This window comes from Centropristis striata, chromosome 13 (assembly GCF_030273125.1).
Source record: "Centropristis striata isolate RG_2023a ecotype Rhode Island chromosome 13, C.striata_1.0, whole genome shotgun sequence".
NCBI lineage: Eukaryota > Metazoa > Chordata > Actinopteri > Perciformes > Serranidae > Centropristis > Centropristis striata.
The window spans coordinates 11,686,542-11,701,955 of NC_081529.1; the positions used below are offsets into that span (position 1 = coordinate 11,686,542).

A 15,414-nucleotide genomic window follows, 5' to 3' on the forward strand; every position below is an offset into this window, starting at 1 on the left:
TGTGTCCTGGCACTTGTGTTCGGCCAGAGACATGCTGTGTCAAATGAAAAGCTTCAATCAGCTCCAAAAACTCTCTGGCCATGGATTTAAACGGACAACACACATGCACATTAAAATCTCTGACAATTAAAATCCTGTCATAACGAGTCAGAATAAAAGCCACAAAATCTGTTTCCCCAATTTTTACCAACTCCTGACGTTCATACACCAGCAGTGGGCCGAAATGTACATGTTGTGATCGATGAAAGCCTTTTTCGGCACAAAAGAAAGGTATGTGTTATAATAATAATAGTGACTTTAATTAAGTGTCAAATACAGTCAACCAAGTTATTGTAATAGAATGTATCTGTTTACGTTTGTGTTTATTGTTTTGTTTCTGCATCAGTATGGGAGAAGAAGAATGGCTGGTGGGTGGAAAAGAAAGAAGTGGGTCTTTGGCATGTTAGGTGTGAGGCATCATCAAGGACGAAGAAAGACTATTCTACGTCTTGTGGAGAGAAGATCTCGAAGACATCTAGTCCCCTTGATTGCCCATCATGTGAGGCTTGGATCTACAGTTATAAGTGATGAGTGGCATGCCTATCGCATACTCTCTGCACTAGGGTACAACCATCACACTGTCAACCACAGGTTGAGATAGGATTTAGCATTATGTTAAATTGTGACGCTGAAATATTTTCTGACTTTATTTTTGATACAGAAAGTTTTTAATTAAAAAAAAAATGATTTTATTTGTCATATTTGAAACGTCTGTGATCCACTATTGATGTTGGCAAGTTTTTATTCATAAGCCATAGATAGTGCTCACTTTAGATTAGCTCACACAAAATACTTAATTAACGAGTAGTTAGTGCTTCATAACAGCCTCAATTCATGAATCCCTGCATTAATAACTGTTTATAGGACATCCATTGAAAATGAATTTGTGAGTTTTTTTATGGAGCATCTGCTAACACAGTCACTAATCATTAATACATGTCTGAATAGTGGATGTGCAAGTGCATGCAGAAATGTACATCTAAATACTTTGTTCATCATTTACATATAATTTCTAAATGATATTACAAACCACTGACAAATCCTATATAACTGGTTAGTAAGTGATGTAATACTTGATTTAGAAATGCTGAATCCATCAAATATAAAATATGAAAATGCAATCATTAGGACATTATAGATGAGCTTATTAATGAAGAGTAAAACATTTATAATTGTGATTATAAACCACATAGTAATGAGTATTTACGGCAGAAACATGCTTTAGAAATGATGAATTCAGTATTTACTAATCCATAACTAATGTGCTTATCAATGATGAATAAAACATTTTTAACTGTGTTTATAAACTACATACTAATGTGTGGTAATGTCAGAAAAATGCGTTATAAATGATGAATTGAGTATTTATTAATGCTTAACTAATGCTTAATAGTGTGTACTCATTATAAAGTGTTACCCAGTTGGGAAAAGTTGACCTGCATCCATGCGACAGGCTTGGAGAGAGTTGCATCGATGATGGATTGAGAGGATATGTAGAGGTAGACATCACTGGTGTAAAAGCTGAAGTGGAGACCATGAAGATAAGATTACAGAGGGGTGGCATGTAAACAGCAGAGGACCAAGCATGGAACCCTGTGGGACGCCTGTTCATGCTGATGAACTGTTGTCTGTCTGTGAGACGTGACTTAAACCAAGAGAGGCCAGTACAGGTGATGTTGAGAGAGCATTCAAGTTGCTGGAACTTCATCCATCCTTCCATGTCAACTCATTCTCAAGGTCACAGAGGACTGGAACCAATCAGAGGTGACATTGGGCTTCTGGACGGACACATTCTGGACAAGTAGTCATTAGAATATACATAAATATTCAAATGTCATGAAATAAAAAAGTATATTGCCAAACCTAATCGACTTGTTTTGGGTTACATTAGATTCCTAATCTGAATTATTATCACAGTGCAAAGGAACAGATGTTGAGTTTAAAGAAATATGGATGGTATTGATTGTTGATAAGATGTTTCTCTTCACATTTCACACAAATTAAATCGGCAAAACACATCTATTCCAGTTGTGTCCTCCCTTTGAGGAGGAGTCAATGCAAAACTCAGATGTCTTCCACCTCTACTTATCTGACTGCAGAGAGGAGGACAGAGGACAGTGGACACACAGTTTAACATGATGGACTATAGGACAGGACTGCTGCTTCTGACTGTCTGCTGGGCAGGTGGAGACTTTTCTAAATTTTACAAAGACCATATTTTTGTCGCCAGTTTATTGAATTTAATGTCTTCTTGTATCCTCTTGACTGACAGGTGTTGATGGTCAGACTCTGACAGAATCTGAACCAGCAGTTACAAGTCCTGGAGGATCTCACAGATTGACCTGTACAACCTCTGGAATTAATTTAGCTGGCAACTCGATGGGCTGGATCAGACAGGCTCCTGGAAAAGGACTGGAGTGGATCGCTTATATCAACAGTGGCAGCAGCAGCATCTACTACTCTCAGTCAGTCAGAGGGCGGTTTACCATCTCCAGAGACAACAGCAGAGAGGAGCTGTATCTGCAGATGAACAGTCTGAAGACTGAAGATTCTGCTGTTTATTATTGTGCTCGAGAGCCACAGTGACTGGAGTTGGTTGAGCAGCTGTACAAAAACCTACAGTCCTCACCTTCACTCTGCTGGTGGAGGAAAAAGCATTAAGTGGTTGTAATATTTATATCTGATACTTGAACTGATTATTTTTGGATTTATTTTTTCATGTTGCTTCACATGATCAGGTTTACTTTATGTTTGCTGCAATTAAATTCCTGCAAGTAAATGATTATTCCCTACAAATAGTGTATTCTTGTCTAATTTAAAATGACACAACAGACATTAATGTCTCACTAATTTACGACCGACTTTAAAGTTACATTCCATGAGAAAATAATGATCTCTCTTCTCATCACATACTGCAGCTTCATTAGAATAATTTATGCAAGCAGACAGCAGTGATCTCTAAAGTGGAGGGACAGTGGAATAATGACACTATTTAACTTTACAAACAAAGTAAATTTAGTTGAATCACACGTATATTCTTATTGTATGTAAATACCTTGTGTGGAAACTTTTGTTATTCTTAAAAAAGTATACAAATATAGTAAAAAAATAATCGTTGTGTTTTAACTGCAGTGAAATGTGCCGAGAAGATGTGGAGAGAATATTAACAGTCAATAATCAAGATTGTGAATATGAAGATAAATATAGCAACATATCTCAATGGGCAAGAATAAACCCACACGTTTGTTTTTTGGTCACAATTTTATAACTATTTTATTTGGCTGTAATATGAATGATTTAATAAATAAATGAAAACAACAAGTTGAACCATACACCTGCATAATAACTGATTACCCTTATTTTATTTCTGACATTATCATTTTCATTATTAAAAATAACTTTGAAATGCACAAATTTACATGATTCTAACTATTGCTTGTATTTCTGTTTGCAGCAGACTCTTGTATTGACTCCATTCAGACCAACATTAATGCTTCATATGTTTGATTGTATGCAAACTCAGTGAGCTTCCTTGTTCCTCAGCTATAAAAACATCCCATCAGGCTGTCAGTGGAGTTCACAGCACCTCACTTTCAACAAAAAACATGTTCTCTGTAGCTCTGCTGCTGCTGTTGGCAGCTGGATGTGAGTCTCTCTGCATTTGGTAAAGTCATCACATCTTCTTTTGCAGTTAACTTCATAATTTCTTACAAAACATTTTCTTTTTCCATCAGGTGTAAAGTGTGAAACGCTGACTCAGCCAGCCTCTGTGACTGTGCAGCCAGGTCAACGTCTGACCATCACCTGTCAGGTCTCTTATTCTGTTGGTAGTGCTCCAACAGCTTGGATCAGACAGCCTGCAGGGAAAGGACTGGAGTGGATTATATTCGGAGGTGTTGGATACAGCACATACATCAAAGATTCCCTAAAGAACAAGTTCAGAATCAGTTTTGATTCTTCCAGCAACACAGTGACTCTAAACGGACAGAATGTGCAGCCTGAAGACACTGCTGTGTATTACTGTGCCAGAGAGCCACAGTGACACAAAGCATCAGTAGAGCTGAACAAAAACCCCTCAGTGCCTGAACACTTGTAACATGAAGCCACCAGAGGAGGAGCCCTCAGACCACTAATGGCTTCAACACCAGCTCACTGTTACAGTAAACAGGAAGTCTAAGAACAAAGGTTCTTCATCTCATTTTACAGCAACATATCATATCAAATAGATAATCTGAAATTATAATTATTGAAACGTCATTGCATGTATAAAAGCCTTTCTAAGTACAGTAGAAATTAACTCTTAAACGTCAGCTTCTCTTCCATGACATTTCTAGTTCAATAAAATCTGAATAATTACTGCTTTCGTGGCTGAATCAAAAGTCTTTTGCCAACTTCATTATGATCAAAGTCAAACCTAACAATCTAAACTGTCAGAGATTGAAGTTCCACCTTCTCTTTCTTTGAGATGAAGAACAACGCCTGAAAGTTTCATCTTCATTTAGAATTATTTGAATATACACTATTCAGCTGATTTACTGTCAACAGTATGTAAATCCGCCTCCTTGTGTTGCCTCGTAAAGAAGTGAAGTGTGTGTGTGTCAGTGAGAGGACAGAAGAGCTCACATCAGTTCAGCTTCAACATCAACCATGTTCTCTGTAGCTCTGATACTGCTTCTGGCAGCTGGATCCTGTGAGCAGCTTTCACTGGATTCACACTAATAAACACATTAGAAACACTGAATATTCACATGAATGATGGAGATCATGTTGATTTGTGTTTCCACAGGTGTGAACAGTATTGATCTCATCCAGCCAGGCTCAATGGTTGTGCAGCCTGGACAGTCTTTGACCATCAGCTGTCAGGTCTCTGGTTATTCTCTGACTGATAACAGCTATGCAACAGGTTGGATCAGACAATGTGAAGGAAAACCCATGGACTGGATCTCCCATCAGTGGGGTGGTGGTAGCTTAACTCAAAATAATGCTCTGAAGAACAAGTTCAGCTCCAGCAGGGACACGTCTGCTCTAACAGTGACTCTAAAAGGACAGAATATGTAGCCAGCTGTGTATTACTGTGTCAGAAGAGACACAGTGAGAGATTGTAATAACAGAGTCAAACAAAAACTGCTTCCTCTATTTATTCCACAGGGCACACTCAAGTATATATTAAACATGTATAAAGCATAAAAGCAACAACTCTTTCCACTATGAAACAAGAGACCAAAGCATGACTCACTGCTATCATTGTTCGAGTCACATTAAGTCAAGTCAAAGTTTATTTATAGAGCACATTTAAAACGACCTCAGTTAACCAAAGTGCTGTTCAGTTATTAAAATACAATAAAATCCTACACAAGTATAGTAATACATAAAAACAATTAAAACAATAAAATACTAAAAACAACAAAACAATAAAATAGTAATAAAAACTCAATCTAAAAACAGAGTTAGAGTTAAAAAATAAAATAAAGGGGTAAAAAGTAAAAAAGCCAAGGATTCTTGCTTAACTGGGACTGAACGCCAAGGAGAATAAATGGGTTTTTAATTTAAAAAAATGTTTTAAAGTGAGAATGTTTGCTTCCATCCATGACTGAGTGTCTTTCAGGCAGTCTAATAAGACCTGCACAGAGGTTTGGTCATTCATTTTTAGCAGCAAATTTATTTGTACATCGTCCGCATAGCAATGAAATGCGACGCTATACTTCTGACATATGGATCCCAGTGGCAACATGTAAATAGAAAAGAGGAGGGGGCCCAAAATAGAACCCTGAGGCACCCCACAGTTCAGGGCAGAAGAGTCTGAGGAATACTGTCCCAGCTGCACAGAGAAGCTCCTATCTGGCAGGTAGGACTCAAGCCAGTTAAGAGCAGTGCCTTTAATGCCGACACAGGTGTTTAGGCGAGACAGGAGAATGTTGTGATCAACTGTGTCGAAGGCAGCTGTCAGATCCAGATGGACCAGGACCGCAGAGTTACCAGAGTCCACTGCTAAAAGAAGGTCATTTAAAATTCTTAAAAGCTCCGTTTCTGTGCTATGGCATGACTTAAAACCAGACTGGAACTTCTCAGAGATGCCATTAAGATCAATAAAAGACTGCAGCTGTTCATTGACCACCTTCTCCAAAACCTTAGAAAGAAAAGGAAGTTTAGAGATGGGCCTAAAATTAGATAAAACTGTTGGATCTAAATTATGTTTTTGAGGAGGGGCTGGACCACAGCATGTTTAAAGGCAGCTGAGACACAAATCCAGACATCAAAGATGAATTAATCAGATCTGTAACACAGGGCCCAATAACATTAAAAACATCCTTAAAGAAACGGGAGGGATGCTGTGAAGAGGACAGGAAGAAGGCCTGAGACGCTGGACAACATCAGTTAACTCTGAGACAGACACAGGGCTAGTGGGGAAGACAGCAGGATCTACTGCAGATGGCAAAAGGAAGAACTTAATATCCAAGATCTTGTCAATAAAAAACCTTAAAAAATGTTTACACAGTTCAACTGAAGGAACAACATCATTGTGGTCACAGGGGTTTAAAAGAGTATTGAAAAGGAACTGAGGTTTGTGACTATTGACTGATACAAGATAACAACTGAATCTTGGCAGCTTTAACAGCTCTCTGATGTTGATGTGGACTGCTTCACTTGAGAGCGAGGCAGTGTTACATTAAATAAGACAGCCAAGTGATCAGAAATCTGTTTGTCACAAATCTCACTGACATTTAACTGCAGCCCAAAGGATAATATCAGGTCCAGAGTGTGGCTCTTCTCATGTGTTGCATCACACACAGACTGAGTACGGCTAAAAGAGTCAATAAGATTAAGAAAGTCTTTCACCAGGGGTCCAGATTCACAGCAGACATGGATATTAAAATCTCCAACAATTAAAAACCTCATTACAAAACTCCTGTACCTCTATCTGTGCCTGTTATGTGTTGGTTTGCTCACTGCCTTGCACTGAATAAAGTAAAAACAGTTTTCACAGGATGTTGTTTTGCAGGGAGAATAAACAAATATCTTAAAACAGGAATGGACATTACAGTCCCCACCTGGTCACCAAAACCTACAAACATGTTAGTCTCTGAAAGGAGGAGTCAATGCAAAACTCAGATGTCTTCCACCTCTACTTATCTGACTGCAGAGAGGAGGACAGAGGACAGTGGACACACAGTTTAACATGATGGACTATAGGACAGGACTGCTGCTTCTAACTGTCTGCTGGGCAGGTGAACAGTTTCTCACATATTAACACTATGTTTCTTCAAATTGTGTCACCTGCTTATTTCATTCAATGTTATTTGTTCTCTACACAGGTGTTGATGGTCAGACTCTGACAGAATCTGAACCAGCAGTTAAAAGTCCTGGAGGATCTCACAGATTGACCTGTACAGTCTCTGGATTCACATTCAGCAGCTACCATATGGGCTGGATCAGACAGGCACCTGGAAAAGGACTGGAGTGGATTGCTTATATCTACACTGATAGCAGCGGCCAGTTCTACTCTCAGTCAGTCAGAGGGCGGTTTACCATCTCCAGAGACAACAGCAGACAGCAGCTGTATCTGCAGATGAACAGTCTGAAGACTGAAGATTCTGCTGTTTATTATTGTGCTCGAGACTCACAGTGACTGGAGTTGGTTGAGCAGCTGTACAAAAACCTACAGTCCTCATTCTTACTGGCTGTTTGAGGAAAACAATGTCATATTTTGTTGTATTTATATGATATACTGTATTTCCTTATGCATCTTATATTTTTATATGTTGCCTTAAATTATATGTTTTACTATACACATTTTCTCAAACTAATAAATGACTCCTCTGCATTACACAAATTACTAAGCGTATTCCCTGAGAAATACTAATAAATTAATGAAAATTTCAGTCTTTGTTCCTCCTCACTGGACGACTAATCAAAAGATCATTGTTGTGTTTTAACAGCAGAGAAATATCTTGAAATGAGAGAATATTGAGAGTTTGATGCAAACTGTTTCTGAATATAAAGAAAATGTAGCTGCATCTATTCATGGACAGGAATAAATTCTCAAAAATCAGATCATATTCTACTTGACTTGACTTGGACAATAAAAACCTTCAGTATAACACACACTGCCTGATATTTGACATAGACTTGCTTTTATTTGGGACACAGATGAAAGTGAAATATGCTGATTATTATAAAAATAACTTCTAAATGTCTGAACTACCATAGTTGTCACTAAGCTAAAGGATTTAGTTTTCTGCAGTTTGTCACTTGTTTCAGTTCCTGATCAGCTGTTTGCTGCTCGATGCTTTTCTCTGTATGTTTGTGTCTGCAAACACTGAAACTATTAAAAGTCTTTTATTCAAACCTGCAAACAGCAGCATCAGACTTAAAGTGTTTATAATATTTACATGATCCTGGCTGCAGCCGATATCTCTCTTTGTAGCCAATTTTAACGACCTCAGACACAAAACTGGTGGAGCCAAATGCACGACTCTCAGGCAGTTGAAGGTATAACAAAAAGTCTTTACTGGCAAAAGTTCAGTACAAAACATAAATGCACTTGTAGAGGGTGGGAAAATAGCTTCTGTTAAACGTTAAAGAAAAACTGACACCCCCCTTATTTTTTTATTTTGTTCTAATAACTACTTGATAAATTAGTCTCTCTCAGATATAAATCAGTTCCTTTCACATTTTGGGGAAACCTTGCTGTTATTTTCTTGTGACAGCAGGTTAGAACAGGCACAGTGGGGGACAGACAACTTGAGCCTGTGTTGTCATGTGACCGGCAGAATAAAACATGGCGCCAAGTTGATCACAGACACATCACGTGTCTCTGTCCTGACTGCTTCACAGGTATGTTAAATGTGGTTAAAACAGCATAAAATGAGTAAAAATAATGTGTTACATACATGTTCTGACAGTGATATGAGTGAGATGGGCACTCAGAGAAGGTGTGGGTTAATTGGTTTGTGTGTCCCACTGCCTCGCTTAAATCTGCTATGTTTCATAGTGTTGAAATAATATGTATTAATGTTACTGAATGTATGACCATATATTTGCTAAAAGTAGTCTGTTTTGGATCCATGAGTTAACTGTAAAACTGTGGTAAATTTGTAGTGTTTTGGAGCCCTGTAATTGTTGATAACGTAGCTACCAAATAATTTTGTCTTATGTAAACAGACTGAAACAGTTATCAAGGAAAAGCCAAATATATGTTCATGTGTTTTTATTGTTATTTAACTGTTTTGTTTCATTATTGTCATGCATTTGACATTGTAATAATATTCTCCTTATATGCGAGGAGAATCTCCTCGCATATAAGTATTTTTCAGCTACAATGCTGGCACTTTCAGTATTTGCTTTTGCTAAGGAGGTCAGTAAATTTTACAAGTGTGTATTTAAGGCCAGTTGAATGGTTCATGACATTTTGTGACCGGCAGAATAAAACATGGCGCCAAGTTGATCGCAAACACATAACGTGTCTCTGTCCTTACTGCTTCTCAGTCCCTCAGGACTGTGCAGCAAACTAGCTAGTGGCCCAGGTCCCCCTAGACTTGAGGCCAGTAACACATAGCTAGGGATGGGTACCTTTCACATTTGAACCGATACGGTACCGATACTTGGTACCTGGGAATCGGTATCGGTACTCGACGGTACCAATTTTCGGTACTTTTGTGTTTGTTTATGTGGTAATAAATGTTAATTTGTTTAATAATAAAATCTTAATTTTTCAATTCAATATATTTATTTCTCAAAATATAAACTTATATCAAAACAACTTATAACTTATTTATATCAAAACAATATAACATCCAGGATGAGCAGTGCTTTATTGTTGAGTGAACGTGCACTTATTGTAACTCTTTTTTAAAATAGTTTTAACAGCATGTGCTTTGTACGTCAAAGTACTGGTAAATTATATTCCCATCTGTTATTGTGTCAGGCAGGTGTGAAGGATTTTCTGTTATATTTTAACTGTTAAAAGAAGAAACTGTGATAGAAATTGTAGTGATTGAAAGAACACAAATTAACTAAGCATATAAAATGATTAGACACATATTGAATGACAGAACAACTGTTAGGAACATAACTGATTGTTAAGCATAACACATTGGCCCTGTCCAGGAGGAAGAAAACTGATCACACTGTAGTATTCAGACTGTTTTGGCCCTAAACTTTAGGGAGTGTTGCTGTGAGGATAATTTCTGTAAATATATGCAGGTGGATTTATAAATCCATCAAGTTTAGACTGTAATCATCACCCGGCTGGTCTCTTATTCACAATAAATTCTAACCCCAAATGAAGCATGTAACTATTTGCATGTATTAGAGTGATCCATAGACACTGTAAAATTTTACATTTTCTTTCCGATATGTAAAAAATATATTTTCACACCATAATTCCAAGTGTTGACTACTTATGACAGGACAGTCCATCCTTCGTTTACAGCCTGTCAGTGTCCTTCTCTATGCAAAGTGAACTTCCTCACAGTCTGCTATAAAGACTTGATATCATGCTGTCAGTTGCAGCAGAAGAAGAGAAGCTCCCATCAGATCACCTTCAATACCAACCATGTTCTCTGTAGCTGTGCTGCTGCTGCTGGCTGCTGGATCCTGTGAGTCTCACTGAGGCAGAGACACTGACAGTATGATCACAGCACACTGACTGTTCACTCTTATTACACTCATTCAATATTCAACATGTTTTCCTCCACAGGTGTAAAGTGTGAAACGCTGACTCAGCCAGCCTCTGTGACTGTGCAGCCAGGTCAACGTCTGACCATCACCTGTCAGGTCTCTTATTCTCTTAGCAGCTACTACACAGCTTGGATCAGACAGCCTGCAGGGAAAGGACTGGAGTGGATTGGAATGAGAGCTGGTTCAACCACATATTACAAAGATTCACTGAAGAACAAGTTCAGTATCGACTTAGACTCTTCCAGCAAAACAGTGACTCTAAACGGACAGAATGTGCAGCCTGAAGACACTGCTGTGTATTACTGTGCCAGAGAGCCACAGTGACACAAAGCATCAGTAGAGCTGAACAAAAACCCCTCAGTGCCTGAACACTTGTAACATGAAGCCACCAGAGGAGGAGCCCTCAGACCACTAATGACTTCAACACCAGCTCACTGTTACAGTAAACAGGAAGTCTAAGAACAAAGGTTTATTTTACAGCAACATTTTATATCAAATAGATAATCTAAAATTATCATCATTGAAACATCATTGTGTGTACAAAAACTTTTCTCACTACAGTAGAAATTAACCCTTACATCTCTTTAAATGCTTTTAGGTTACAATCACCAACAAACCATTGATAAATATTACACTTTACAAATAATATAATCAATTAACCTATCATGGCTTCAAACGTTAAACTTATTGTTTTGACCTTTAATTGTTTAAATATACATATTTGGTTTAATAATGCAAGAAATATTCCAAACAGCAGAAGTTACAAGCCACGTGACACAAAGCTCACACCAGCTCACTGTTACAGTAAACAGGAAGTCTAAAAATAAAGGTTTTTCATCTCATTTTACAGCAACATTTCACATAAAATTGATAATCTGAAATTATTATCATTGAAACATCATTGTGTGTACAAAAACCTTTCTAACAGTAGAAATCAACCATTAAAAGTCAGCTTCTCTTCCATGATTCCATCATTTTTGGTTCAAGAAAATCAATCATTACTGCTTTCGTGGTTGAATGAAAATTCTTGAGCCAACTTCATTATGATCAAAGTCAAACCTAACAATCTAAACTGTCAGAGATTGAAGTTCCACCTTCTCTTTGTTTGAGATGAAGAAAAACACCTGAAAGTTTCATCTTCATTTAGAATTATTTGAATATACATTAGTCAGTTGATTTAGTGTCAACAGTATGTAAATCTGCCTCCTTGTGTTGCCTCATAAAGAAGTGAAGTGTGTGTGTGTGTGTGTGTGTGTGTCAGTGAGAGGACAGAAGAGCTCACATCAGTTCAGCTTCAACATCAACCATGTTCTCTGTAGCTCTGATACTGCTGCTGGCAGCTGGATCCTGTGAGCAGCTTTCACTGGATTCACACTAATAAACACATTAGAAACACTGAATATTCACATGAATGATGGAGATCATGTTGATTTGTGTTTCCACAGGTGTGAACAGTATTGATCTCATCCAGCCAGACTCAATGGTTGTGCAGCCTGGACAGTCTTTGACCATCAGCTGTCAGGTCTCTGGTTATTCTCTGACTGATAACAGCTATGCAACAGGTTGGATCAGACAGTGTGAAGGAAAACCCATGGACTGGATTATACATCGATGGGGTGGAGGTGACGTTTATCAAAATAATGCTCTGAAGAACAAGTTCCTTTACCACACACACACTTCTACAAGCTCAGTGACATTAACAGGAAAGAATCTGCAGCCTGAGGACACAGCTGTGTATTACTGTGTCCGTGTAGCTCCACAGTGATACAAACCACCAACAGACCTGCACAAATACTCAGCAACCATGTGAATTAATACTTTATACAGACCACTAATGACTTTAACACCAGCTAACTGTTACATCTGTTTAAATGTTTTTAGGCTACAATCACCATCAGATCATAAAGTTTTAACACTTCATAAATGATATAAATAATTAACCTAAATTTTTATTTATTTTTAACATTTATGCTCATGTTTAAAGATACATTTTTGGTCTAATAATACAGGAACTATTCCAAACAGTAAAAGTAACAAGCAATGTGACATAAATTATTTAAAATTTAAAGAAAAATAACTTCAGGAGACATGAGATGTTGTCTGCCTATGAGGTGATTTTCAGACTACATGACCTGAAACCAGTTTAATAGTAATTGAATGTATTAAGGTTAAAAATGACCAACAGTAGCAAAACTCTGTTATTTGTATCTTGAAATGGATAATGTTTATTTGCAGATTAAATTAACATTTTCAAAAGTTGCAGAATGACTTAGAATTAAAAGAGCATTATCATATCATGTTTTAATAAATCAAGTTAAAAAAAATGAAAAATGTAAAAAAAAAAAAGTAAGGAGAAAGCCATAACTCAAACTCAGAGAGATCGACCAGAAGACACTGTTCAATCAGAAAGGAGGAGTCAATGCAAAACTCAGATGTCTTCCACCTCTACTTATCTGACTGCAGAGAGGAGGACAGAGGACAGTGGACACACAGTTTAACATGATGGACTATAGGACAGGACTGCTGCTTGGCAGGTGGACATTTTCACTGATGTTAATATTCTGTGTGTTCTATTTCTGTATCTGCAACATTTCAAATTGTCTTTTTGTATTGACAGGTGTTGATGGTCAGACTCTCACACAGTCTGAACCAGCAGTTAAAAGTCCTGAAGGATCTCACAGATTGACCTGTACAACCTCTGGATTCACATTCAGCATGAGCTGGATCAGACAGGCTCCTGGTAAAGGACTGGAGTGGATCGCTTATATCAACAGTGGCAGCAGCGACATCTCCTACTCTCAGTCAGTCAGAGGGCGGTTTACCATCTCCAGAGACAACAGCAGACAGCAGCTGTATCTGCAGATGAACAGTCTGAAGACTGAAGATTCTGCTGTTTATTATTGTGCTCGAGAGCCACAGTGGCTGGAGTTGGTTGAGCAGCTGTACAAAAACCTACAGTCCTCTCCTTCACTCTGCTGGTAGAGGAAAAAGCATTAAGTGGTTTTAATATCTATATATCACACTTTATTTGATCATTTTTAATTAACTCTTTAGCATGTTGCATTACAGGATCAGGTTTACTTTTTGTGTTTTAACATTATAATAATAACCCGTTACTGCATTAAGCACATTCTTTAGAACTGTCTCTTAGAAATATGAATATTAAATACCACCACATTAAAAACACAAATAAGACTTCCGGTCTAGCAGCCATGAGGTAGGCAGCATACTAACGGAGCTCCCCGATCATTAAGGAAAACGCCTTAATTATTTTGAGAGATTGTTTTATGTTAGTATAACAAGTTGAAGAGGCGTTTACAATATGCCCAAACCAAAACCAAAAAACGTTTCACAGACGAGAGAAAGAGCACAAACGGCCGAGGAAGAGTCAGCCGAGGACGACTCAGCTAGCCAACCGGACACGAGGGAGCTACAGGTGGATGCCGAGATGGTTAGCCTGCAGACAATACTGCTCGAGCTGAGAGAGTTTCGGCGTGAAAACGTAGAAACTCTCCGAGACATACGAGAGGACATTAAGATAACTAACAGCAGAATTGATGAAGTCGAAATGCGAACTTCAGAGACAGAGGAAAGAGTGCTGGGGCTGGAGGAGGCTACTAGAGAGCTGCTGAAGCTACAGGCTAAGCTGGAGGATAAGCTAACGGATCAAGAGGGACGAGCGAGACGGGAGAACATAAGAATTCATGGCATAGAGGAAGGGTCGGAGAGCAACTCGACGTCGATGATAACATTCGTGGAAAAGCTGCTGAATGAGAAACTGGAGCTGCCCCCCACCAGCGACCTGAAGATTGAGCGTGCCCACCGCGCACTGGGACCGAGACCCCCGGCCGATGCTCCCCCGAGATCCATAGTGGTCAAGTTCTCCAGCGGCAAAACTAAAGAAGAAATACTGAAACTGGTATGGCAAAAAAAGGGGTTTCTGTATCAGGGCAGAAGAATTTTTGTGGATCACGATTATGCTCTAGAGACCCTCAAGAAGCGCCGGGAATACACCGAGGCAAAGAAGGTGCTGCGGGAGAATAATATACGGTTCCAGACACCTTTTCCAGCCAGAATGAGGGTGTTTTACGAGGGAGAGACATGCTTGTACAACTCTGCAGAGGAGGCTACGAAGGACATGGTGAAGAGAGGTTTGTCCGTGACGGTGTTTAAACCACCGCCGAGCTTTGCTGACAAAGTGAAAAACCTGATGTGGCGCAAAACCCGGTCCCCGAAAGGAGCAGAGCAGCAGCCGGAGACTCCGCGAGATGGGTTTAAAGGGAGATTGGACGTTTTCAGAAGATCTAACCGCTGAACTTATTAATGTGTCGGCGCGGACTTTCCACAGTAAGGAGGCATAGGCTGCGTGCCAAAGCCCTTATTTCGCATCTATGCGTCCCTCACTTGCGCCGTTCACTTGCGTCTTAGTCCCGCCCACCGGGGATGCATGGAGAGACGCAAGTGAGGGAAGCGAGGAGAGGAGAAACGATTTAAGACAAATGGGACGTCCTTCCCTCCGGAGCGTCACGTGAAGCGACGTCCGTTTCTAATGACGGCGGCAGCGGATCACAGCTGGATCAGCTGTCAGTCGCTTTAACAGCTGGAGACATGCACTGATGATAATAATAATAATAATAATAATAATAAGTGTTTTCTCTGTTTAACAAACACCTGCACATGAATAACAACCTCCAT

General features: G+C 38.9%; 5 gene segments (V, D, J or C); all 5 read left to right on the top strand.

The window, feature by feature from the left end:
- Positions 1–2,174: 2,174 nt before the first annotated feature.
- On the top strand, positions 2,175–2,610 carry LOC131982867 (immunoglobulin heavy variable 3-48-like; the record flags this gene model as incomplete). The annotated part of the segment is given in 2 exon segments: positions 2,175–2,223; positions 2,312–2,610. Coding segments are annotated over 2 exon segments (348 nt in total), but the record flags the coding sequence as incomplete, so codon positions are not given.
- Positions 2,611–3,644: 1,034 nt separating this feature from the next.
- LOC131982877 (Ig heavy chain V region 5A-like) lies at positions 3,645–4,066 on the top strand (the record flags this gene model as incomplete). The annotated part of the segment is given in 2 exon segments: positions 3,645–3,684; positions 3,774–4,066. Coding segments are annotated over 2 exon segments (333 nt in total), but the record flags the coding sequence as incomplete, so codon positions are not given.
- A 620-nt stretch (positions 4,067–4,686) lies between these two features.
- LOC131982880 (Ig heavy chain V region PJ14-like) lies at positions 4,687–5,097 on the top strand. The segment is given in 2 exon segments: positions 4,687–4,729; positions 4,826–5,097. Coding segments are annotated over 2 exon segments (315 nt in total).
- Positions 5,098–7,216: 2,119 nt separating this feature from the next.
- LOC131982853 (immunoglobulin heavy variable 3-11-like) lies at positions 7,217–7,654 on the top strand (the record flags this gene model as incomplete). The annotated part of the segment is given in 2 exon segments: positions 7,217–7,265; positions 7,353–7,654. Coding segments are annotated over 2 exon segments (351 nt in total), but the record flags the coding sequence as incomplete, so codon positions are not given.
- A 2,940-nt stretch (positions 7,655–10,594) lies between these two features.
- LOC131982865 (Ig heavy chain V region XIG14-like) lies at positions 10,595–11,043 on the top strand. The segment is given in 2 exon segments: positions 10,595–10,637; positions 10,739–11,043. Coding segments are annotated over 2 exon segments (348 nt in total).
- The last annotated feature ends 4,371 nt before the right edge of the window (positions 11,044–15,414 follow it).